Below are 24,702 nucleotides of genomic sequence, written 5' to 3'. Positions count from 1 at the left end.
CCAAGAAGGCCATTAACCTTATCTGCCATGAAAGTTTCAAGAGTCAGCCTTTAAAAGTTAAAACTACCTTGTATCCAAAAGGGTCATTAGCCAGCAGTATTTCCACCCAGTAAAGTAATTATTCAGCACCAAGTAATGGGCAAATTGTCTTTAAATTTGGCATTAACCAAAAGTCACCCCTGCACAGTCCCAATTGAAGTTAAAGAAATGTATTTGGAAGGAAATACAGTCTAAGTGAGATCATTATAATATTGTTGCACCATTCCAACGTCATCCACACTCAGAATCTGAAAGTGTTGCACTAATTGCCTCACCAATTACAATCCCACTAAAACATGATCCTGTGTGTACCTTGCACTGTGGGAAACAACTACCAAATAGTTGAAGATTCTATTCTAGAGTACCAAAATTACTAGTTGCATTTGGAAAAGTGAGTTTGTGTTCTGCAAAGGAATCCCTACACGTGGTTATGTAAAAGAGCCACCACTATTGGTGCTTTACCATGTAGTAGTGATTTTTTAAATGCACGGCTAAAGAATAATTTTCTCATGAATATACATATGTTCAGTTAATCATAACTCTTATTTTTAATTAAGGGTGTCCCTTTTATTTTGTGTTACTTGCTGTCAATAGAGATGAATGATGAAATAATGTGAAAGCACTTGAATATGCTTTGAAGAGATTAAGCACACGAACTACTTTGAAGTGATTGATACATTTTATGCAAGCAAGTCATTTAATATATTAAAGTGTCTGGTACATTTTATGCAAGCTTGAGTAATATAGAATGACCTAGAAAAATCAAATTCAGTATATAATATTAAAACTACCCTACTCTAGTAAAAAAGCCTACAATCTTTCTCTCTTAGGTCATCTAGTTACCCAAACCCGTTCTAATTCTTTTCTATCTTCTCAATGCAATACTTCTTATGATCCTTACCAAAAAAATAACTAGCATGATAGGGTTGGGAGGAAAAACTGTTAATATCAACCTCTATAATTGGACCATTTATTTTTACCTTTTCTTCAATGTCACCAACTCCAAGCGTTATGTGAAAGGAAGACTATACTTCTTTCTTTCTCTCAATGCCGATAAGCAGTGATAATAATCTAATTATACAAACATGTTGATTTGTATCAACAAGAACACAAAAGTTTAGGACTCTTATATGGGCTATGAATGTTGAGTGCTATGTGCCTTTGCATGAGAAGAAATAATTGAATATCCTGCATACAGTAGTTTCACGATTTATTATGTATAAAGAAGATGATTTTCTAAGAGGGTTTCCCTACCACTTAAGCTGCTTAATATATTGCTAGCATTAGGAATATTCTGAGTATAGATACTCCTTCAGATTAAAAAGCATAACCCCATTACGCGTAAGGAAAATAGTGAAAGCAAAAAGATGTAGGGTTCGAAGTACTAGAAAGGTTTTCATCGTTATAAAGCTTTGATGTTTGGATCTGGTAAAAGATTTGGTATTTTCTTCTGTTTAGTGAATCATTGGAGTCTTGCAACTTGAGGGGAAACATAGGTTTTTTTAGTGTGAACTGTGAACCAATGATTCATAGGCTGAGATGAAGATTAATTCCTTGTCATATCAGTATATCACTTACATCACAAAATCTAATATCAGTGAAAGACCCTGAAATATTTTCACAACGTGTTTGAGTATCATTTTAATAATTAACAAAAATGAAGATAATAGCCTTATTTCAACAACTCAAATTTAATATTTCTTTTAATATATATATATATATATATATATATATATATATATTCTTACTTTTCATCTTTTATCTCAACAAGCATCTCAAAAAGGCCATCTAAAAACCAAAATGACAACTTGAGGTTGTTAACATTATTGAATGAAAAGAGAAAATGTAGAGTAAAAAAATCTTAATTAGTAAATGAGTACATTAAAAATACTATTTTCATTCCTTATTATTTGTTCCTTTAATTTGGATAATTTTTCATATTTCTGTTTACATGTTTATTTATAAGTTTAAGAAAACATTCATACATGTGATAGATACTACTGCATCATTGACTATCAAGCAAGGGATGTGTTCAATATTGTCTCATCATAGTCACAACAACATTGAAAATGTTCTGGGGCGAAGATATGTTGGTGATATCTAAAGTTTGGATGGGAAATTTTACTCCTTGGATTTTTCTGACGAAGAAAATATCCAGTTAATTGGAATATGAATTGCAACATTATGCATTGGGTGTAACTAAAGATTCCAGATTTCAGCATTTTGACCACTCTTGGTGAACCGTGTCAAAAATTAGTAGAGTGACAAATCATAAATGTATTTTTTTGTACTACTAAGAATATTCTCTTATGGATATGAACTAATTTATTTAGAGTGTATAATTGTCTCTCCTAATAATTATTGCTCCGACGTATCCATAGCAACCACATAATGTGTTTTTTTTAGCTATGAAAACAATTAAAACATACTAGGTTGTGAAAAAAGATGAAGGATTTTCTCACTGATTACACGATTGTTTACATTGAGAAGGAGATTGCTGAAATATTTACCAGAAATATAATAACTGATGACTTTGACTCAGAAGCATGGACGAGCAAAACACAAGACATGAAGGTATATGTGTTTGATCTTGTTATTCATGTGATAATATTAATTATGGATATGCTCATTTAGTCTAAATTATATTATGTTATTTATTTATCAAAATAGTATCTATTAGGAGTAATAAAAAATTCTGAAAAAAAAACTAATACACAATTGATATATTTTTAAGGATCATATTCAGTTCTTCAATTTCCAGGGACTAATTTGATACCCAATTTTTTTTTTGTAGGATCAATACTTTTTTTTACTCATATATCTATTAGACATCAACCAAAGCTACCATATTAACACATGCCATAGCATAATGTCAAAGCTTGGAGTCTATTTAAATATATCCATTGTAATAAGGCCTTCATATCAGGCAATAAACGTTTATTTTCTAACCTTTTGCCTGGTATGATTTTTAACAAAATTATTAATTCTGTATAAAACAAATAAACTATGCTAGCTAATATATAATTAGTTATGTAATTATTCTAAATTTATAATTATATATTTTTTGGTCTCTATTGTTTTAGAGAAATTTAAATAGTTCTCCGGGAATAGAAATGTTTATAGAGTTCCTAACATCTTTTCGTGAGAGTTCAAGATTAACCTCCTCGTGATTTCGTGTCCTTGATTTTTTTGGAAAAAATAAATTAAATAAGTCTTGATACTTATTAAAAAATTTAAATAGGTCCTTATACATTTTGAGAACCCGAACAAAAAGTATATGAGTGACTCAACAATTACAACTTATTCTCATAGATTCAGAGATCCAATTACAATTTTTTATTTTATTTCAAAGACCCATTTAAATTTCCTCAAAAAGTATATAAGAACCTATGGAGTAAAATTAAAGTTAAGTAACATTTAAGGAGCCATATAGTTTATAAATTTTAATCTCTAAATGTTCTCCACACGCATCTTTTCCTTTATTTTCTTTATATATGTATGAAATCTCTATCAGATTCTATATAGATAAAGCAACCACATCAAATATATAACCTCTTTCCCACTTCTACACATCCTCACCCTTTTCTTCTTCTTTGTCCCTTCAACATAAAATTATGGTGAAGTTCTCAAAGGAGCTAGAAGCTCAACTCATACCAGAATGGAAGGAAGCATTCGTTAACTATTGGCAGCTTAAGAAGCAGATAAAGAGAATCAAGCTCTCAAAAATTCCCAAGCAATCTCATACTGTAGAAGGTGACTTTGGTCATTCCATTTTCGATTCCATTCACTTACTTGCCAAGAAATTCTCCTACAACTTCTCAGGTTCCCGTGATGATAACTTCAATATCATTAAGGTAACGTAAGATTATATATATATATATATATATATATATATATATATATATATAGTTCATGAGTTCATGCTTGTTTTTGCTATTTTTTTGGCTTGTTTTGGTTTTTCAGGCCAATGTCATAAGGAAATAATTCTTGTCTGCTCAATTATTTTTTTGTTGCTAAATGACATAGCTAAAAACTTATTGAATCATGGATGAGTTTGTGGCATGTCCTGAAACTTGTTGGCATCAAAAATATTGAACCCATATCCTCTCCAAATGAGATTTTTAAATCATTAAAATCATAATAAAACTTACATTTTAGTACTGAACTCTTTACGATCACAAAAATGTTATGCACGCGCGGCAATCTAGCTATCGGTGTGATTTATGAGTGTTTCTCTATAGCTTTCTACGTTTTCTTCTTTTACTGTGTAATTCACTTCGTGTCTTAAATACGTGACATCATTTCCGGACAACATTAAGTTTCTGAGAATTCTTGAAACTCTCCCCAGGATATATGGTTAATATATATCACGAAAAATAAAAAATAAAACTTATTTTTGCAATGGTTCCCAAAATTGTATCATGGTGACTATAAGTTCGTAATGATTCATCTCATATCAAGTAATAATATGAGTTCGAATTGTGTGACAAACCTGAGGAACTTGTTGGTAAGTAATCCATAATTACGTGATAGAATCATGTGATGTTATTTCTAACCATGGTGACACAATTCATCTAAATTTTAATATGAAAAAAAATGTAATTTGAAGAAAAGATTATAGAATTGTGCCCGAAGAAAATCTTCTCCTGGAGAGCTAACTCTACCATGTTGTGGATGTTTTCAGCTAGAATTGCAATTGATGAATAATAATTGTGGTCTAGACAAAAAAAACTTACTCTTCAAGTTTTTGTGTGGTTCAATTAAGTTGTGGATGAGAAGAATCCTACCTATCACCCATGTATTATGGTGCGTGTTACATTACTCTCATTTAAGATAAAATAATCTTTTAATGATCGTTGAATGATAATGAAATTGATATGATTTTTTAAAGTGAGTGGCGTAACAAAGGAGGAAATTCAATGAGTGGTAATTAGAAAGACAAAACAATAATTTGGAAAAGTTAGGCGGAAAGATATATCGGAATTAAAGTAGCGAGAGTGAGAAATGTGGCATATATTAAGGACTCTAAAGTGAACTTTGTGCTCATTTTGTTCTGAAAGCGTTTTATGCTTTCTTTTTGTGGGTTTCTTTCTCATTTATTCACGCGCAAGCAAAACGGTTGTGGCCTTTGTGAATTTATTTGCTACCATTGCGTGCTTCATGAATTAAAGGAGAAACCAATTTATCTACCAGTCATAAAAATAGAATCATGGGTAGTTTTAAACAAAACACAGCTCATTCATTACTTTACACATACTTGTTTTTAAAAAAAGATTAGCAAAGTGAGGATCATATGGCACATATATCGCAAAGTCACCATAAAAGAATAAAAACAATATTTTAAAAAATACACTAGAATTAATTTAAGTTTTAGGCACATCAAATTCAGTTATTAAAATTAAAAATTAAGTGTAAGTTTATAACAAAAATAATTAGGATAAAGCCTTGTTCAAAGTGATAACTTCAAGACATGCACTATACTCTAATTCCAACCATATTCTTGTCTACAATATATTCTAATAATGTGGCATTATTATGAGAAGAGGTATTGTGACATGTGAGGGTAGTTTGAAAAATAACTTTATGATACATGCAGGTTAGGAAGAAAACAAGGAAGGGCAGCGATGAAGAAATCTATGAAACAGAGCTTGCACAATTGTTTTCAGAAGAGGATGAGGTACATAACTATATGTTTTTTGTCTAGCTACTATTTGTATTCTTGGACTTACATCAATAAATTTATATTTTTTTTCGTATTCCTGAAAACAGCTTCTCTACTTAATTAAAATGTCAAGTATGTCTATATTGGACTTTAATTTTTTATTATTGTTGTTCAGGTGCGTGTGTTTTTTGTGAGGCTAGATGAAGAACTAAACAAGGTAAACCAATTTTACAAGAAACAAGAGGGTGAGTTTGTTGAGAGAGGAGAAACACTTAACAAGCAGCTTCAGATTTTGCATGATCTCAAGCAAATTATCAGTGATCGGCGCCGGAAAAGTTCTCCTCCTTCTAAGCCATCTAATGCTGAGGTTTTCTCTCGTTCTCCGGCAAGGAATTCCGATTACTCTGGTCAGTGTTCTTCATTACTATTTCTTTGTAGCTTTTACTTTCACTCTCTACTCTTCTATTTTCTATCTCATTCTAGAGATTAATTAGTGTCTAGGCATATTATTGTATTTTGTAGTAGTAGTAATAATAAGTTTTTATTATAAGTATTTAATAGTTTAAAAATAAAATGTGATATCATTTTTAACATAATAAATACTAATTCCCGGTATGAAAATAAAAATATTAAAAAAAAATCTTTAGTCCTTTATATTGTCATGAAAATATATTATTAAATATTTTTCACGTCCATGCCGTATGCCTGTCTAATTCACACCATTAAAAAGATATCAAGGAGTTGTAATTATCAAAATTATAAAAACGAAATATATAATCAATTCTAATATTATCCTTATATTCATTATAATCAGAAATGAAAATTTGATTGAAATATATATATAATAATAAATATGACATAATTATAAAAATATATATTTAATGTAGTTGATTTAATGCTACCTAAGTAATTTATATTTAACAACAAATAAATACACAGAAGTAGTTAATTAGCGCAATAATTTGGAATTTTGGATAGTGGAAATATTTATTTGTGGGGCTTTGTGCTCAGGTGGTCAAAAAAGTTCTTGATATCAATTCACGTTTCCAAATGCTTGGTGACATCATGCAACATAAAGAAATTGTTTATCTAAGTGGACTTGTATCCTATTCCCTAGCATTGTCTACAGAACACATGCTTCAATTTGCAATAACATTAATTTAAACAAAAATATTTATTAGTAATATATATATATTATTAGTATAAAGAGTCAATGATAATTAAATAAATGTTAAATGACAACTTATAAAATTCATATATTATTAGTGTATATATTTTTTCTTATATAAATATCAATATCCTAAGAAGTGTGAAAAACGAAATTTTTAATGCTAGTATTGCATGATTATATTTGTGCAGTAAGTTTTGGAGATTCAGATGAAACAAATTCAGAAGTTTCACAAACAGATGAAGCAATAATGACAACATTAGAGAAAAATGGGATAAACTTTGTTAATTCAGGAAGGAGGACAAAAACAAAGAAGGGAAAACCAAAAATGGGAATAAGAATAGATGTTCCAGTTGCTAGCAACCCAAGTGGTGCTATTACAGCTATTACAAGTATGTTGTGGGAGGATTTAGTGAACAATCCAACTGGTGAATTCATTCATAAGAGAAAGATTCAATGTGCTGAGAAAATTATTAGAAGTGCTTTTGTTGAACTCTATAGAGGCCTTGGCCTACTCAAAACTTACAGGTATATTATTTTTTATTATATCCATTCATTATTATTATTATTATTATTATTATTATTATTATTATTATTATTATTATTATTATTATTATTATTATTATTATTATTATTATTATTATTATTATTATTATTATTATTATTATTATTATTATTATTATTATTATTATTATTATTATTATTATTATTATTATTATTATTATTATTATTATTATTGTTCTAAATATGCTTTTATCCGTTAGAAATTAAAGTATGATACTTTTAATTGTTTATATTCTTTAAAAGGAGATAGAACACCACCACCACTTAAATGATATATACATGGTCTAAATCTAAAAAATCAAAAATCAAACTTTTATAGGGAATTACAAATTTATTTTAATTTTTTTTAATTTATAATATTTATTTATGATATTAAACTTATTGAAGAAAAATGTGGGTTGTGCCGTGATAATGTATGATGGCAAACATTGGAGAAAAGGAATATTGATTTGGTGACTATCTTTGCTAAAATTGGAATATAGTAATATACGATAGGAAGCGATAAGGATTAAGGAAAATAGAGATGATGTGTCCTACTTTTCATTTCTATTTGTGTCTCAAATTAATTAAAAAATATTATTAAATTAAAAATAAATGTTATAATAACAGAAAATTATTTTTATAATATTTGTGGTTTTTGACGGGCTAAAGATTTGCTCATAACTAAGTAGATTCATTAGTGTCATACTCTGTGTTGCATGGCTGTTCACACTTAACACTTTACCACGTAAGGTTGTGGGTAGAGAGGGTTATTGAAGGTTGGTGTAATTGTTTGTTTATAAGTTAATGGAATGGGCCACAACGTTTCCACAAGTATCTGAATAAAACACCCATCTACAATTCTATACACATTTCCAATATTAGTGGCCAACAACAACAAATTGGATATATTTTTTTGTCAAACTTTGTTTGACCTTTTTCATTTCCTTTTACCTCTTTTCTTTTTTAATGCAAAAAACTTTGTTTCTTTATAACTTAATGGAATGGGCCAAGACTTTCCTTCCAAATAGAAATACTGAAATACATACATAAAAGATCAAGTAATTTGATCAAAAGATAAAATATATTTTTCCGTTAATAGTTTCTTTTGATTTTTTCTGTAAATTTAATGTAGAATTTTATAGATTTCACAAAATAAAATAAAAGAGATATAGCCACATATAATAACAAAAGGAAACTATTTTATTTTTAATTAATTAATTCTTAATTTTATGCATATGAAAAACCCAAAATGAGGCATGGTACTTCTGTAGCAAAGTATTTAATTGTGTAATCTTATAAGCCATCCTAGTTATGTATTTTATACCAGTAATATATTGTCCAAACAAACCTAATAATAGTCAGATCATTTATGCCAAAATCCTCTAAAAGTACATATAAAAATTAAATGTATGCATAAAGATATTAGTGTACATTTTATTAATAACGTGCCGATTCTCTTATAGGTACTTCAATCACTAGTTAACTAATTAAACTCATTTATCGAGGTTAATTATTATCATACAAGTTTCTTAAGCATGATTCATGGATTATTTCACGTGTAAAATGCAATTTAGAGAGACACTTAGTCATTTCTCACCGATGGGATGAGAATATAAGATTCTTGTGTGAAACAAGAAAATAAATTTTGTATATGTAAGTAAATTCCAAATAGCTTCATTTCTTTGGCCACGCAAGTATGTGTCACTTAACCTTACATTTCTTAACGAAATGTACGTGATTATGTGTCATTTCTTATACGTCTCATCCACTTATGTAAACACCTTTCATGATTGAGCAATTCTGATAACATTCTCTCATTTTGGCAGCACACTCAATATGGTAGCATTTTCAAAGATTCTGAAGAAATTTGACAAGGTAATAAGTCTTAACATATCTCCTTTATTTTCTTTACTCTTCAAACACTACATGTACAAATGTTTAGAGGGATTTTGTGATATAGTATTTTTCTTTCCTTAGTTACATATTTCATGAAAGTGCTTTTAGGTGTCATTTTGGGGTCGCTTTATTTTGAAAGGGTAAGGACAAAAATATGAAAAAGAAGTAAGTTAGTTTTAGCAAAAATTATTGGCACTTTCTCATATGGATAATAATATATTGTCTCAAAATCATGTCTCGAACCAATGATATTCAATTAAAAACAGAAAAAATAATGAATAATTATTTTTTAATTGACATATCACGTTTTTATTAGTCTAAAACATAATTTGAGACAATAGATCATTATCTTTGTCATATTCCTCATCATGCTTTGAAGTTTAAACTAATTTGCACCTGAAGGCTGTGTTTCTCACATGAAGGTTGTGAGAGTCCGAACAACTATCTCCATGATTCAAAACCTAACTATATGAGTCACATTACACATGGCAAATAGATAGTGATAGAACCAATATTTTTTTTTTCAAAAACAAAATAAAATGTCTCACTTCACATGTCATATATGTGTTACAATTTTGTGATTAGTGAATAAATTATTTTTAAGTTATTAATTATATTTATTATATTTTCATTAAGAATTTGGTGAGTGCTGTGTGACACAATATCTGGACTTAACATATTATATTATGGCAAATCTGAGTGCATAAAAAAGTAAATATTTGAATATAATTATTTGTTGCCATTATCATCCAGAGCTATTAGTTATTCAATGCTTAGTGGTTGAGTGGAGGGTGTTGTAAGTTGTTATCTTTTTGGTTTGCCCTACTATTATTTAAGGAATATAAGAGTAGAAATTAGCTTGGGAAAATTAAATATTATATTTCTCCATATATTAAAACTTTATTTTCAAGATAAAATTTCATTTATTTTCTTTTACAATGTCCTTCGGGCGGTGATAAATATTTTCCTATCTTTATCAGATGACATTATAATTATTTCGACAAATAGTCTCTTAACAGCATGACACATTTGAACATGTCTCATTCATCCTCTTTTGTTTTTTCAATTTTAAAAATGTTTAGGAAAAAATCAAAAGAATCACTTTCAAATAGCTTACCACTAATTATTAACACATAAATGATAGATAATATAGTGCAAAAAACTCTTATATTGTTAATACATAAATTATTTTCAATAATTTTTAGTGCATTTATAAATTATATAAAAGTACATTTTTCTATACTTTCTTTATATATCTTAAACTTATTATATCTTGTATTTATCAATTATAACTTAAACAAAAAATGCAATTTATCCCTTAGAAATGAGAAAATATGATTCAAAACTCTTAAATAGCGTCAGCCTAAATACCAATATTATTAGCATCAGCCTGATAGTATTTTAGCAGCATAGTGTCACAATTACGTTGACCTAGACGATAGTTAGTGTCCTATATTCAGATAAGTGTTGCAACATGAATCATTAATTCAAATATTGATATTTTTGGATTGAGAAGAAAAATATGGATTATCTCATTTTCTTAAACGTAAAGTTAACAGTGCCAGCTAGCAGTCAATGCTAAATTACAATGCTAAATTCCATAATTTGATTATTAGGCTAACATTTACGTCAAGAGAAAAACTTGTATGGAGAGGTATATACCACATCAAACTTTGAGACAAATATATTTTATAGTTTTTAATGTTATTATTTAAAATTAAATTTAATTAGAATTAAAATATTAGTGTATTGTCAAGATTTCATTAATTGTGACTTCAAGCAAATATTAATAGTTTCTCTTTTAGAGTTGGTAATGGCGACATTAAATTAGCATCGACCCCGTAAAGGTGAACTCTTGTTTTGCCTCGATCAAAATAACGTCAATCATGTAGTTAATACTAATAAGTGATTTTCTTAGATTAATTTTATAAGCATTATTTAAATGGATGAATATATTAAAATGGTGTTGACACTTTAAAGCAAATGTTTACTCATCTCAATAATGTTACAAGTGGGAATACTCTTTTGATATAAGTAATTAAAGGTGTATTTTCTCTTAAATAAAGGTTGAAATTAGTTAATGCAATCTTTAAAAAGGAAATCATTTTATAGGACCTTAGCCATATTGCATGTACTCGTTATTATAAGATATGTTAGAGATTAATAATCACACATGAACATTTTAAATTATTTGCTTAGCATTGACAATTTATTTCAACTGCCAACTTTTAATTAAGCTATCTTCTATCTCTAATCTTTTAAATTGGTGTTGCCATAAATTCTAATGGTGTGATCAAAATTATATTGCCATATGATGGAGCAGGTGTCTTGTCAAAAAGCTTCTACAAATTATTTAAAAGAAGTGAAGAGATCCCATTTCATTAGTTCTGATAAGGTATCTTATTAATTTTTCTGAACCCATCATTTTAAAAGTTTGGAAAAGGTAAATAATCATGTTACATTCAACTTTTAAGTACCTTTTTATTTGTTCTTAAAATTCTTTGGTGGAGAGTGGGTTATATAGTATTCTAATATATGGTTATGATTATAATATATGGTTTGAAAAGGTTGTTAGACTAATGGATGAAGTGGAATCCATATTCACAAAGCACTTTGCAAACAATGATAGGAAAAAGGCAATGAAGTTTTTAAGACCTCAACAAAATAAAGATTCTCATATGACCACATTCCTTGTCGGTAATGCTTATTTCTCTCTCCATATCAGCACTTTAGATTCACCAACACTAGTATATATTTAATACATAATGTCAGCATCATCTCTTCAAATTGAAATGCAATATTACTAGCTAGTGGCCGGTGACCACTAATTTGGCCAATTTGGACCACCAAAACTTATGGTGGGCATCTTCTATCCATTAACATGTATTAATGTTACTCTATATACTATAGTTGTGATTGGTTGAAGAAAATATATTTTAGTTAATAATATAATTATTAAATATTTTTTGGCTAATCACTGCTCATGACATATGCAGTGAGAATATTGTGGATAGAAATATACTCCCGCATCATGATGAACAATGATCCTCTTAATGGAGAGACAAATGACTATTTTTACACATATTTTCAACGACAAAAATGTGATTTTATGATAAACAAAGGATAAAAGTGTTACTACACACTACTTTTCGTGTGTTATTATGTGGTAGTTGCATCTCCATTAATGGAGAGGATCTTTACTCCAACTTGGGTCAAATTTGAAACTTTTATTTTTATTTTTGTTAAATTTGATTAGTAAATGAAGGTTTTTTCTTGTCATATTTACACTATTAATTTGTGATTTTTTATGTTGTTACTGTCTCTGCAGGGTTGTCTACAGGTTGTTTTGTATCTTTGTTTTGTGTATTTGCAATCTTGGCCCATTTGTGTGGTATATTCTCCCCAACTAAAGAGCCAGCTTATATGGAAACTGTCTACCCTGTTTTCAGGTCCTACTATACTTCACAATGTTACTATAATCCTTTATAAACATTTTTTATCATATTATCTTTTTGGTACGAAGAGCGTAATATCTATGTATTGTCAGTATAAAAATTTATATACAGTCAACATATCATCTATAATTCATTTATATTACTTTTTTAAAGAGTCAATGAAGATTAAAAAATGAATGGTAAATGATAGAGTGATAATATTAAACTATTACTGTCAGTGGATACTTTATTTTTTCTGGTATGAATTGCAATTACCACTCTTCTATTCTACATGACCAAAATACTATATAGCATGTCATGCTAATTAATTTCTATAAGATACCCTGAATTACTAATATGCCAAGTTATTGATAAGGGTTAAAGTGAGACAAAATCTTCTTCTAAGTTTTATGTTAAAGCTAAATTCCTATCTTTTCTAACACACATTTGTAATTATATACACCATGAAGAGACATACTTAAATTAAGCAGATTGTAAGATGTTCCCTATTGGGTGAACTTGGCGCAACGGTAAGGCTGTTGCTTAGTGACCAAGGTCACGAGTTTAAATTCTGAAAACAGTTTCTCCGCTTGCGAGAGTAAGACTGCATACAACTGCCCTTCCCACACTCCACTAAGTGGTAGCCTCGTACACTGGGCCGTCACGTAAGATGTTCCCTAAAGATTTAATTTGGAGAATTTTGGACAAAATACATGCATTATAAGTGCACTAATGGTTACAATGACTTTGTGCAGTGTGTTTGCATTGTTAAGCCTACACTTGTTTATGTATGGATGCAACCTATTCATGTGGAAGAATACAAGAATCAATTACAATTTCATATTTGAATTTTCACCAAGCACAGCACTGAAGCATAGAGATGCTTTTCTGATTTGCACTACTCTAATGACAACTGTGGTTGGAGCAATGGTGATACACTTACTTCTAAGGGCTGCAGGCTTTGCTCCTGGCCAAATTGATGCCATTCCTGGAATTCTTCTTCTGGTTAGTCTAATGGCTATTGCATTTTCTTGATACTAAAATGTTAAATTCGCTTAGTTCACTTGAAATGCACGAAAAAGATTTATAATATCGTTTCTTGCATTCAACCTTTAAACCACTTAGAGACAGTTAATCCTTGTGCTGACTATGAGCTTCCATTTTCAGTGTTTCATAGTGCTGCTCATTTGCCCGTTTGATATTTTTTATCGGCCAACTCGTTACTGCTTCATCCGTGTTATTCGCAACATAGTCTGCTCTCCATTTTATAAGGTGAACTTCCCTCAATTGATGACTCTCAGAACAATTGGATGCATTGTTATGCCATATATGTAGAAAACTGGACTTAGCATTATTTAATCTATCATTTCTGCAGGTTCTTCTAGTAGACTTTTTTATGGCTGACCAACTAACTAGCCAGGTGATCCTATTATATCCTACAAGTGTAGTCAATTTCTGTCTTTTTTCTCCCTTTATTTCCAATTACGAATCCTAATTGACATCGAATTTTATGTTATGGTGACAGATTCCATTGCTAAGGCATTTGGAAACTACAGGCTGTCACATTTTGGCTGAAGTTTTCAAAACACACCACCCTGAGACTTGCCATTCTGGAAGGCTATATATGGAAATAACATACATAATCTCATTTTTGCCGTATTTTTGGCGTGCTTTGCAAGTAAGCCTTGAATTCTGATTTATCTTTGTAGATTCTCTTTCACATTGCAGCCTACCTAGGAAACTAATCTACTGCTTCAAGAATTGTATATTCTCAATTATGTCATCAACTAACACTTGCTTATTGAATGTACTTACCAGTGTCTTAGACGGTGGCATGATGACAGCGACGTGAACCATTTGGCTAACATGGGGAAGTATGTTTCAGCAATGGTAGCAGCCGGTGCTAGAATAACGTATAGCAGGATAGATAACCCTCTATGGTTTGCTATAGTCTTAATCACTTCTGTGGTGGCCACAACTTATCAATTGTACTGGGATTTTGTCAAGGACTGGGGGTTTCTTAATCCTAACTCGCGAAACCCATGGCTTAGAGATGATTTAGTTCTAAAGAATAAAAGCGTATACTATATGTCTATGGTAAGTTATCTTTTTCTCCTTCTGATATGAATTTTACAATCATAAGTTCTTTTCATCAGAAAGTGATATTTGATTGCAGGGCTTAAATTTTCTCCTAAGAGTGACATGGGTGCAGACTGTCATGCATTTCAGAGTTGGTCCTGTTCAATCGCGACTATTGGAATTTTTCTTAGCTTCACTCGAGGTTATTCGAAGAGGGCATTGGAATTTCTACAGGTGCGTTTTATCACATTTAGAAGAGCTGATGATTTTTTTCCTCCAAAATTTCCTTGTTTGAAAAGGTTTATTTATATCTCCAACACTCCTCACATGAAAATCCGTTGAACATGCCTATACTTTGTGTTAAATTAGTTAAAACAATGAAATCATCAGAAGAGTATGGTAACAATGACAGAACTCTAGACCACTTGGTTATAAAAGCTTTGATATTATGTTAAAGAATAACGACCGACTCGTCTTAAAACCTTTAGCTTCTAAACGATCGGTCCTTGGCAGTTGTTAAATAGTATACAAACTCACAGACTCAGTTGTGAACTTAACTTTTCTGTACAGGTTGGAGAATGAGCATCTTAATAATGTTGGCCGTTACCGGGCAGTGAAGACAGTTCCACTACCATTTCGCGAAGACTCTGACTGATGAGGTGATCTTATCATACATGTAAAATAAAGATGTCCTATAGACAGAGACGCTAACATAAAAGAGGAGTCAGTCATATTTCAAATGTATGAAATCCGCAGCATTTGTATGAGACTGGATTGAATTGAAGTGTGAATAGCCCCAATTTGCAATGCAAAAAGTGCATCTCCAATGACATGTTTCCTGTAAATTGGCTCTCAAATTTTGGATTTCCAGTTCTATATCAGTATCAGTAGTCCAAAAAAGACATTTTCTTTCCTTTCGTTTCTATATCTCTTCTGTGAAACTGGTTTAAGCAACCAGAAGCTTGCTTCTATTTAATATATTATTAACTGTAATCAAGAAGACGTCGTTTTAACTACATGCAGTTTCTGTTAGCCTACTGAGAATTACAGCTTTATACAAGTCACAGTTCCAACTATGAGGACGTTGCACAAACTTTGCACGAATTTAGATAATGATTAAGATTACAATTATGTTTGTGACCAAGTTCCTTGTAATTAGCACAAATTTCAACTGATATTACAAGTGCTTAAACTTTAAGGTTTGGAGAATGTAAACTCAATAGTAGAAAATCACACTAAAAATGCTATAGCATGTTCATGAAATGAATGACATCTAAATTTAAACAAACTATGCAAATAATATGGGATGCTTTTCGAGCTTTATGTTGATCATCTACACCAGCAGGGCATACTTGATTGAAGAAAAAAAGGAACTGACCAGCTTTGAATTCTATTCTATTACAAAAACTTCGCAATTATCTCAGCGGCACAATATGCACTAGACTGGATAGTTATCATAGAATTGACACCAATTGCAGTTGGCAGCAGACTGGCATCATACACAAATAGGCCTTATGCTTCCTAACTCTGCCCATTTTCACCCACAGCTCCCTTTCCTTTTCGATCATCCCCATCCGACAACTCCCTATTTGATGTGCCAAACCATAGATACTCCATTTTTCTTCATGAGACATTGACCCTCTTGTTGCATACACTGATTCTAAGAACTCCAATTCCTTTTCATTATTCTCATTACACTTAATTCTATGTCCATCACTTCTTTGGTTACCTACCTTAAGAGCAATTGCTGCTATTTGAATTCTCAATGCCGGCTTTAGTCCTTCTCTGATGTTCTCTTTGTCTGTGATTCATATATCTCATACCCTATCCTACCCACAGCCTTAACTTCTCCAAGACCCTTATCCTGAATAATTGTGATCAAATGATCAGGCCATGAATATTTGAGAATTCTTTCTTTAAAGCCTAGTCCAGACACACAAGGCATCAGTTACGAAAATGTTCCCCGCCCCATTGCAGGAGTTTCAAATGATCAGTCCTGGAATCCCCACACCCAAGGTTCAGAACAGTAGTTGTGGTTTCGGAAACTCTCACAACATTTTGACGTTTAGGACAATTACAGACAAATATTACTGATGCGGCCACAGTTAACCTTAACATATCCGCATGTCGTGGACACAAATTTAAAACCTTGCCCATGCCATTAGCGCCAGATGGAGATGAAGAGTCCAACTGATGTTCTTATTCTTTAATACACCGTAAATCATTAGGGGGTGTAAAGTGCTCCACATGCTGAGATTGTCACTTTGGCCACAATTTGAAGTCTCCATGTGAAATTTTTTTTATTGGAGAATTGTTAGTATGTTAGTATTTTTGTTGTAGGTGAGACTCGAACTCTCAACCTCTTTCATTAAGTGGTATAAGAGTGCACTAAGTGGTATAAGAGCCGATTCTTCGGCCAAGAGGATGTTCCACGGCATCAACAAGCCATGTAACTTCAGTCCCTTGTCCCTTGAATTACGTCAAAAACTACATTTTTAAGCCATTGGCACAGAATTACACCAATAACCATCATAAATCATTTACTCTTGTGCAATTTTAGGTGTGTTTATATGAGATTTTCTTTATGAAAATTTAGGGTGTTACAGGATGAACAGGTCATGCTTCAGCCGTATGACATTATGGGTCCCTCAGTGTTTAGCATGCACATGATATATTTTAACTCATTTTTAATTGTTTTTGAAAGCATAACCTTTTGTATTAAAAAAACAGAGTTGGAGGACCTGGTTATACGTTTTATTTTTAATTAAGGTTTTAAATAATAAAAAAATAAGGTTAGACTACCAATTAAGTCTGAAGTTGAAAATATAGTTCTGGGCTTTCTCCTAAAGTTAAGTTGAATATAGTAAATCATTTTAAAATATGGATATCAGATAACTTAGTTAATTCAGGAATGAAATATGTTATTCGTAGGATGTATTACTTCATATTTTAATACATGCGATTAGTAAAAAAATATTAAGTTGTCAAATATTTGAGTTATATGAATTTTAGTTATATTTTTGTATGCATCACAAAATAATATCAAGTTTTACATGACATTTTATTTCATTCCTCCATCAAATAAAACTAATAATGTTTTTCATGCATAAAAATATGAAGTTGAAGAGTCCAATTTAGAAAGCAGGACTAGGAGTCAAAATGAGTCGAAGTAGAACTTAATTCAGTTCAGTTTGATACAAATTATTATAATTTGAAATCGGATTCGAGTTTGAAACGAGCTATGTTTTCAATTCGAACTCCACTCCATTAAAGCTCACGAACTATTCAAATCGACTTGTCAGCTTGAATTAATTTGGTTTATTAAGAATTTACGAAATATTTAGCTCAACTCATTAACTTGATTAATCTTATTATTTGTTAGTTTGAATGCTAATTGTGTTATTTAATATATATATATATATATAATTAAATATTTCCTATATATAATCTAGTCCATTCATATATATATATATATATATATTACAATAAGTTTAAGGTCGACATGGTTCTATTGATTCTCAATTTGACATGGTGTTTTGGTGCAAAATATCTAAGGTGGAGAGAGGAGATATATTGAGAGAGCAGATATGCATTACGTGTCCTATAATAGGTGAACTAAGGAAAGTGAACTACGTTGTTAAACTGCAGCTACTCATGCTTTTTGTCCCTTTCTCCTCTTTCTCTTTATTTATTTGCATAACACACAAATTCTCATTCACACACTTCCAAGTTGCTTCTTTCTCCAATAATCTATTCCAAGTTCCAATCTTTCAATCATCAAACCCACCTCTTTGAGAATTAGTGCATGCCCATGTCTACTCTCAACCTTCTTCCTCACCCTGCACCACTTTCTTATTCTTCTTCTAGTTCATTTTCAAAGGGCTTTGTTCCATGTTCCAATATTCATGTTTTCATTCCAAAGGGTACCCTTCAACGTAAGGGTTCTTTGAAACCCACTCTTGTTGTTAAATCTGCTGCAAGTGGGTCTTTTGTGGCTGATCCTATTGCAAGCATCACAGGGGGACCCATCTCTGATTCTATCTCTTCTTTGAAGTTCAAGCTGCTTGTAGGTCCTTTTTTGTTCTGCACCGTTTTAAAGTATCTTAGTTGCTTTTTTTAATGTGTATTGGGTTTTTGTTTCAGTACTTGTGCATGTCGATGACATGATTAATTGTTTGAAGTTGCCTTGATCATTGTTTTGCTGACAAATTAAGTGATGTATTTTATGACTAACTGAAACCATTATGTTGTGGATGTGGTTAGTTGAAAGATAGTTACATGCTATGCGATCACGTGTGTATGCAGTATGTCACTCTTTATATTAATTTTGAAACATTCTTTATAATCAACGTGATATGTGGTATGTGTGGATGGAGATCACTTGTCCTAACGGTGTCCCATTCTCTGTCCCAAGCCAATCATATATTAACAGTGGATAAAATAAAAAATATAACACTCTGATTGACTTGGGACATGAAGTGAGACACTGTTTGGGAGAGGTGATTTCCATCCTGTGTGTATGCTGAATTCTGTATGAGGCATAAGTATGAGTTGAAATGTGAAAAGGGGAAGATTATGAGGGCAGAATTAAAATTGTAAGATGAATTAATTAATTTGGTAGATTGATTCCATGCTTAAATATTTGTTATTAATCCAACAGATGATAAAATGCCAAAAATAAAAAAATCTGGACACTTATTTGTTTTCTAAAATTAGTATGCAAATACTTGTAGGGTTTGAGTGAAGCCTGTTGATGTTCACAATTTTATCTGCTTTCTCAACTAGGGAGCATGTTGACCCCACTTAGTGAGATAAATGTTTGGTTGTTGTTTTTGTTCTCAACTAGAGAGCATCGTGTTTATGTTACTTTACTGCAATTGCAGGAAAATATACAGCCAATGCAGTTGTAATTGTGGTTGCAATGCGATTGCGGGAGGCTATTAAAACTGCAATATTGCAGCCACAGTTGTATTATAGTTTTATGAATACTCTCTTTATTTAAGGTTGTCTGTTAAAAATATTGTAGATAATTACATACAGGATACAGAAATAACCATACAGAGATTTGGGATGCTCTTGAACTTATAATTATGGAGTTCATTATGGTTTTGTTGTTGATTTTTGGTTTTTATTTTGTTTGTTGGGTTCCCAACCTTGTGTCTTATGCTGGTGTCTTTTAATGCAGAGTGCTGTTTCTGGGCTGAATAGAGGTCTTGCTGCAAATGAAGACGATCTACGAAAGGCAGATGCTGCAGCTAAGGAACTTGAAGCTGCCGCAGGAGTAATTGATCTCTCAACCGACCTCGATATATTGCAAGGAAGATGGAAACTGATATATAGCAGCGCATTCTCATCTCGTACTATAGGTGGGAGCCGTCCTGGACCTTCCACAGGAAGGCTCCTTCCTATAACTCTTGGACAGGTCTGTTATTGATAACATATAATGATATCATTTTGTTTGATTGCATGTTCTCTACGCCAAGAAACCTTAGATTTAAAAATAATACAAAGTGGTTGGGCAAGTTGCAGATTCCATAAAACACATGTTAATGATAAAATATTTGTGCTCACTAATGAGAAAGTAATAAGATATCCTATTACAATTTAATTTGATTAGAGTCCAATGCATGTGCTTTTGTCGCCAAAGTATTATTCAATGATAAGTTTACTAAATCTTTAATGTTTACTGCACTTCTACAAAATTTATAATCTATTTTGTTGATAGGTTTTTCAACGAATTGACATCTTGAACAAAGATTTTGATAACATAGTGGAGCTTCAATTGGGTACTCCATGGCCCCTTCCACCCATCGAGGCAACAGCCACATTAGCTCACAAATTTGAACTCATAGGTTGGTTATTATGTTGTGTGCTACGTTTTATTATATGTTTATGCGTAGTAACTTTTGCATGGTTGCAACTATTTTCAAGATATAGAGATTGTACCGTATCCAGACCACCTTTTTTATGGTGTATTGGATTTGTATGTTTCAGGATCTTCAAAGATCAAAATAGTATTTGACAAAACCACTGTGAAGGCAACCGGGAATTTATCACAATTGCCGCAATTGGAGGTACCTCGGCTTCCTGATGGACTAAGGCCTCAATCTAACAAAGGAAATAGTCAATTTGAAGTAACATATGCCGATTCGGATACCCGTGTCACACGAGGAGATAGAGGCGAGCTAAGGGTCTTTGTGGTTGCATGAGCTCCTGGTCCTTGAACTATGCATTTTCGCGGTTAGACTTGAAAATCTTCCAATACCAGTGTCTGTTCTCTTTTTCTCCCTTCTGTTTTTGTCTTTGTAATAAGTTCTTCAATATTATAACATGTATATTTCATATACTAATGGAAAGAAATCACACTATGTACTATGTAGCTTCAAGGGAATAGGTTACTTTTTGTTTAAATGTATCATATCTCATCTTGAGAAATAATTGCTTATAGATTTATATATATGGACATTTGAAGTTACTGTTTAGAGTACTCCTTTTCAGTTTTAGACTCTACTTTGAATTGATGTAGTTAATTTTCATGTTTGTTTTACCAGAACTAAAATTCTTTTCTGCAAAGCAAATTGAAACATAACAATGCTCAGTTTCTCTCCTATTTTGAGGAAAGGACACAATGCTCCTTAAATTTCAAAATCCTTCTTAGATGCCTTTATAAGTCTTTCTTGCATTTAATTATATGCATCTCGAATTAGTTCCTTATGTGGTTCCTTGGATTCATTAAAATTTGTATGCAATTCTTTTTGGGTCAAGATACATGTGTCTCTCACTCACAGCTGAAATCACAACTGGTCATTTGTTATTTGTTGACTTGAGAAATATAGTTTTGGTGGGTATGCAAACCAAAAGTAGGGGTAATGGGCCATTTTGGAGGGATGGGGATCACCTGTTCCATTGTTACATTCTCTGTCCCAAACCAATCATATATTAACACATGGATAAAATAAAAAACAAAAATAATAAAATGAAGTACTCTGATTGGTTTGGGACATGGAATAAGACCATTTGGAACATGTGATATCCATCCATTTCTGAGCTGTTAGCTTTTCACTGTTGAGGAACATAAATCTACCATTTATACACCAATAACAAATAGACATCTTGTTAAAAAAATTAACTTCCTACAGTTTTTTTTGTACATAAAAAAAATTCATTGGCTTCATTTATTTCCAACCATAAAGTTTTTGCTCCTCTGCTTACTAAATAAGCATGCAATAGTAGTGGTTTTAACTCACAGGTGTACAAGTGGATCCATTCTTATATTGCCATTTAGGCTTTAGGAAATTAATACAGCCCAACATGAGACTTGGAGCACCTAAGACGAAAAATCAGCATTAGCAATATTGGAATATATGAGAATTAAGGGTAGAAAATAGAAAGAGGTTAGCTAATAGTTCTCTCTCATATAATAATATTAGTTATTTAAAAATAGTACACAATAAATATTATTGTATAATGTAATTAAATAAGTATGTGTCTTATATTTAATAAGTATTCTAGATGATTTAAAGTCTGACATTTTAAGTTAAATAATTTTTCTAAAAGATTTGAAATTGACATACTTATGAAAAAATCTATTATAAGTCAAGTAATAAACATCTGATAAGCAATATGAATTATTTTCTTTTCAAGTTCTCTAATAGTTTCTGACATGTTTCCCTCCCAGATGATAATATATGGAGTGTTAGAAGAATGGTGCTCTCACATGTTTCCCTCCCTAGTAATAATGTAGGGGGTGTTAGAAGAATTGTGAAGGAAAAGCAATAGACCAAGTCATGTGGTCAATTCCTCTAACAACCAGATATAGATATTTGAACAGTTCCACATTGATTTCCCAGTTTTGTGCATGTAGTTATAGTAGTGCCATATATTTAGGATTTCATTTGGTTATTGTTCCTCATGTGTATATATTCTCTTAATTCTATTCTTGTGCAATGAGAACTTGATTTCCTATGTGGTATCTAGAGCCACAATTTGTTTTTCCCGTTCTTAGCAGTGAATATTTTTCATGGCCAACACAAGCCCTTCTATTCTGACTCTTGCCAACACTACTGGTCCCAACCTCAATTTTCAAATCTCATCCATTAATATTAAATTATAAAGAGATAATTTTTCCCTATTGAGATCTACTATTGTTTCTACTCTTAAAACATTTGAACTAGAGTCCTTCATTCTGAATCCTACACTAACAATAGAGACTCACATTGTGACCACCTCTGAAGGTGTTTCCACCACTGAAACCAATCCCGATTTTATTCTAGTTCAAATGTCTCAAGAGCAGAAACAATAATGGATCTCCATATGAAAAATATATCTTTCTAATTTGAGATCAATGGATGAGATTTGAAAATTGAGGTTGGATGGGATTTGAAAATTGAGGTTGAGACTGGTAGTGTTAGTAAGAATCAGAAGAGATGGGTTTGTGTTAGCCATAAAAAACATTCAGTGCTGAGAATGGGGAAAAACTTTGTGTCTCTCTTCAATATGTTACCATTACTTGTCCGGATAAAAATCTTATATCAACAATGACTTATTCAAAAGCAAGTTATCATTCTAGAGCATAAGTGTTTTTTTAAGATTGCAAATTAAATCAATGATGTCTATTCAATGAATTTTTTATATATAAAAAGAATAAAATTACTAACAGTTTTATTGCATATTCAAGATATATGAATCGGGAAGAGAGGGAAATGAAGAGGTTGACCACAAACCAAAAGGATATAAAATAGCTACTAAAAAAGTAAGTAAAATTGTTAAAAATAATATAGATCTGACTTGGATTTTTGGATTATTTTTTTTACAAAGTTAAAGGTTAATGTTTGATTGTTTGGAACAAAACTTGTGTTGGGAAATTCTAAATCAATTTCTCTGTGATGCAAAATAGGTATAATACTCAATCTCACCCAAAAAGGATGGAAATATAAGCTCTCTCACTAAAAATACAAATATCTGGATATAAATTCTCTCACTTTCTCTTTATGATGTTTTTCTCACTAGCTTGTTTTATCTCTTCCTCATAAGTTCTCTATATATATAGTGAAGGGGAGGAAGGCTCCATCATAAAATATAGTGGATAATTAAATTGTTGTCATACTTTTCAAGACACTTTGAAAAGTGTTACTCCAACTTTCTAAGTTAGACTTCATAATCTCAAGACTCAAGGAGTAATTCCAAGACCTTGAAATAGCCATCATTGAATTATTCAATGGTTCATCTACCAAGATTCATTGGTCTTGCTTCCACATCAATTAGGAAGGATTCCCAACAAATCTCCCCCTTCCTGAATTAATTGATGGGTATCACCAGTTCTGCACTTCTGCAACAGTATGTTAGCTTCTTGAGTAAAACTGTCTTGGTCATCATGTCAGACCAGTTATCATTTGTATGAATTTTCTCTAGCTGCAACTCACCATCCTCCAAAGCATTTCATATCCAATGATAATGATAATCAATGTGCTTTGTCCGAGAATGAAACATATGATTCTTAGCTAGGTGAATTGCACTTTGGTTATCACAGTGCAAAATATATCTATCTTGAATATGACCCAACTCATGCAAGATGTTTTTCATATATTTTATCTCATTGTCAGGTTCAGATGTTGCAATATATTCTACTTCAGTTGTTGATAATGCAACACATCTTTGTAAGTTGGATTGCTAAGATACAGCTCCCCCTACAAAAGTAGTTAGATAAGTTGATGTGGATTTTCTGGAATCTACATCTCCAGCCATGTCAGCATCTGTGTATCCAACTAACATAGGATCTTCATTACCAAGGCATAAACATCTTTTGGTAGTTCCCCTCAGATATCTCAATATCCACTTCACTGCATTCCAATGCTCTTTTCTGGGATTGGACAAGAACC

At 31.4% G+C, this 24,702-nt stretch overlaps 2 protein-coding genes across 2 annotated transcripts; both read left to right on the top strand.

Annotated features, from left to right (window-relative positions):
• LOC109361061 (phosphate transporter PHO1) lies at positions 3,557 to 15,821 on the top strand. Its single transcript, XM_019606362.1, has 15 exons — positions 3,557 to 3,893; positions 5,636 to 5,716; positions 5,877 to 6,108; positions 7,061 to 7,397; positions 9,242 to 9,290; positions 11,635 to 11,706; positions 11,879 to 12,008; positions 12,640 to 12,760; positions 13,501 to 13,750; positions 13,913 to 14,017; positions 14,121 to 14,165; positions 14,271 to 14,423; positions 14,564 to 14,842; positions 14,922 to 15,058; positions 15,395 to 15,821. The coding sequence occupies exons 1-15, from the start codon at positions 3,654 to 3,656 to the stop codon at positions 15,477 to 15,479; spliced, it is 2,316 nt and encodes a 771-aa protein (XP_019461907.1). The 5' UTR covers positions 3,557 to 3,653; the 3' UTR covers positions 15,480 to 15,821.
• LOC109359004 (probable plastid-lipid-associated protein 6, chloroplastic) lies at positions 18,484 to 21,300 on the top strand. The gene is made up of 4 exons (XM_019603491.1): positions 18,484 to 18,890; positions 20,010 to 20,246; positions 20,550 to 20,676; positions 20,819 to 21,300. Exons 1-4 carry the CDS (start codon positions 18,630 to 18,632, stop codon positions 21,031 to 21,033), a joined length of 840 nt encoding a protein of 279 aa, XP_019459036.1. The 5' UTR covers positions 18,484 to 18,629; the 3' UTR covers positions 21,034 to 21,300.

Source organism: Lupinus angustifolius, chromosome LG11, assembly GCF_001865875.1.
Source record: "Lupinus angustifolius cultivar Tanjil chromosome LG11, LupAngTanjil_v1.0, whole genome shotgun sequence".
NCBI lineage: Eukaryota > Viridiplantae > Streptophyta > Magnoliopsida > Fabales > Fabaceae > Lupinus > Lupinus angustifolius.
Note: the sequence above shows the minus strand (reverse complement) of the source record. Positions and strands in the feature narration are given on the sequence as shown.

Excerpts from the sequence above, each read along its gene's own strand:
- LOC109361061 (XM_019606362.1), top strand. The coding sequence starts at position 3,654 with ATGGTGAAGTTCTCAAAGGAGCTAGAAGCTCAACTCATACCAGAATGG. Across the intron at positions 3,894-5,635 it reads ATAACTTCAATATCATTAAG|GTTAGGAAGAAAACAAGGAA; the intron begins GTAACGTAAGAT and ends TGATACATGCAG. Across the intron at positions 9,291-11,634 it reads TTCTGAAGAAATTTGACAAG|GTGTCTTGTCAAAAAGCTTC; the intron begins GTAATAAGTCTT and ends ATGATGGAGCAG.
- LOC109359004 (XM_019603491.1), top strand. The coding sequence starts at position 18,630 with ATGCCCATGTCTACTCTCAACCTTCTTCCTCACCCTGCACCACTTTCT. Across the intron at positions 20,247-20,549 it reads TTCCTATAACTCTTGGACAG|GTTTTTCAACGAATTGACAT; the intron begins GTCTGTTATTGA and ends TTTTGTTGATAG. Across the intron at positions 20,677-20,818 it reads TCACAAATTTGAACTCATAG|GATCTTCAAAGATCAAAATA; the intron begins GTTGGTTATTAT and ends TGTATGTTTCAG.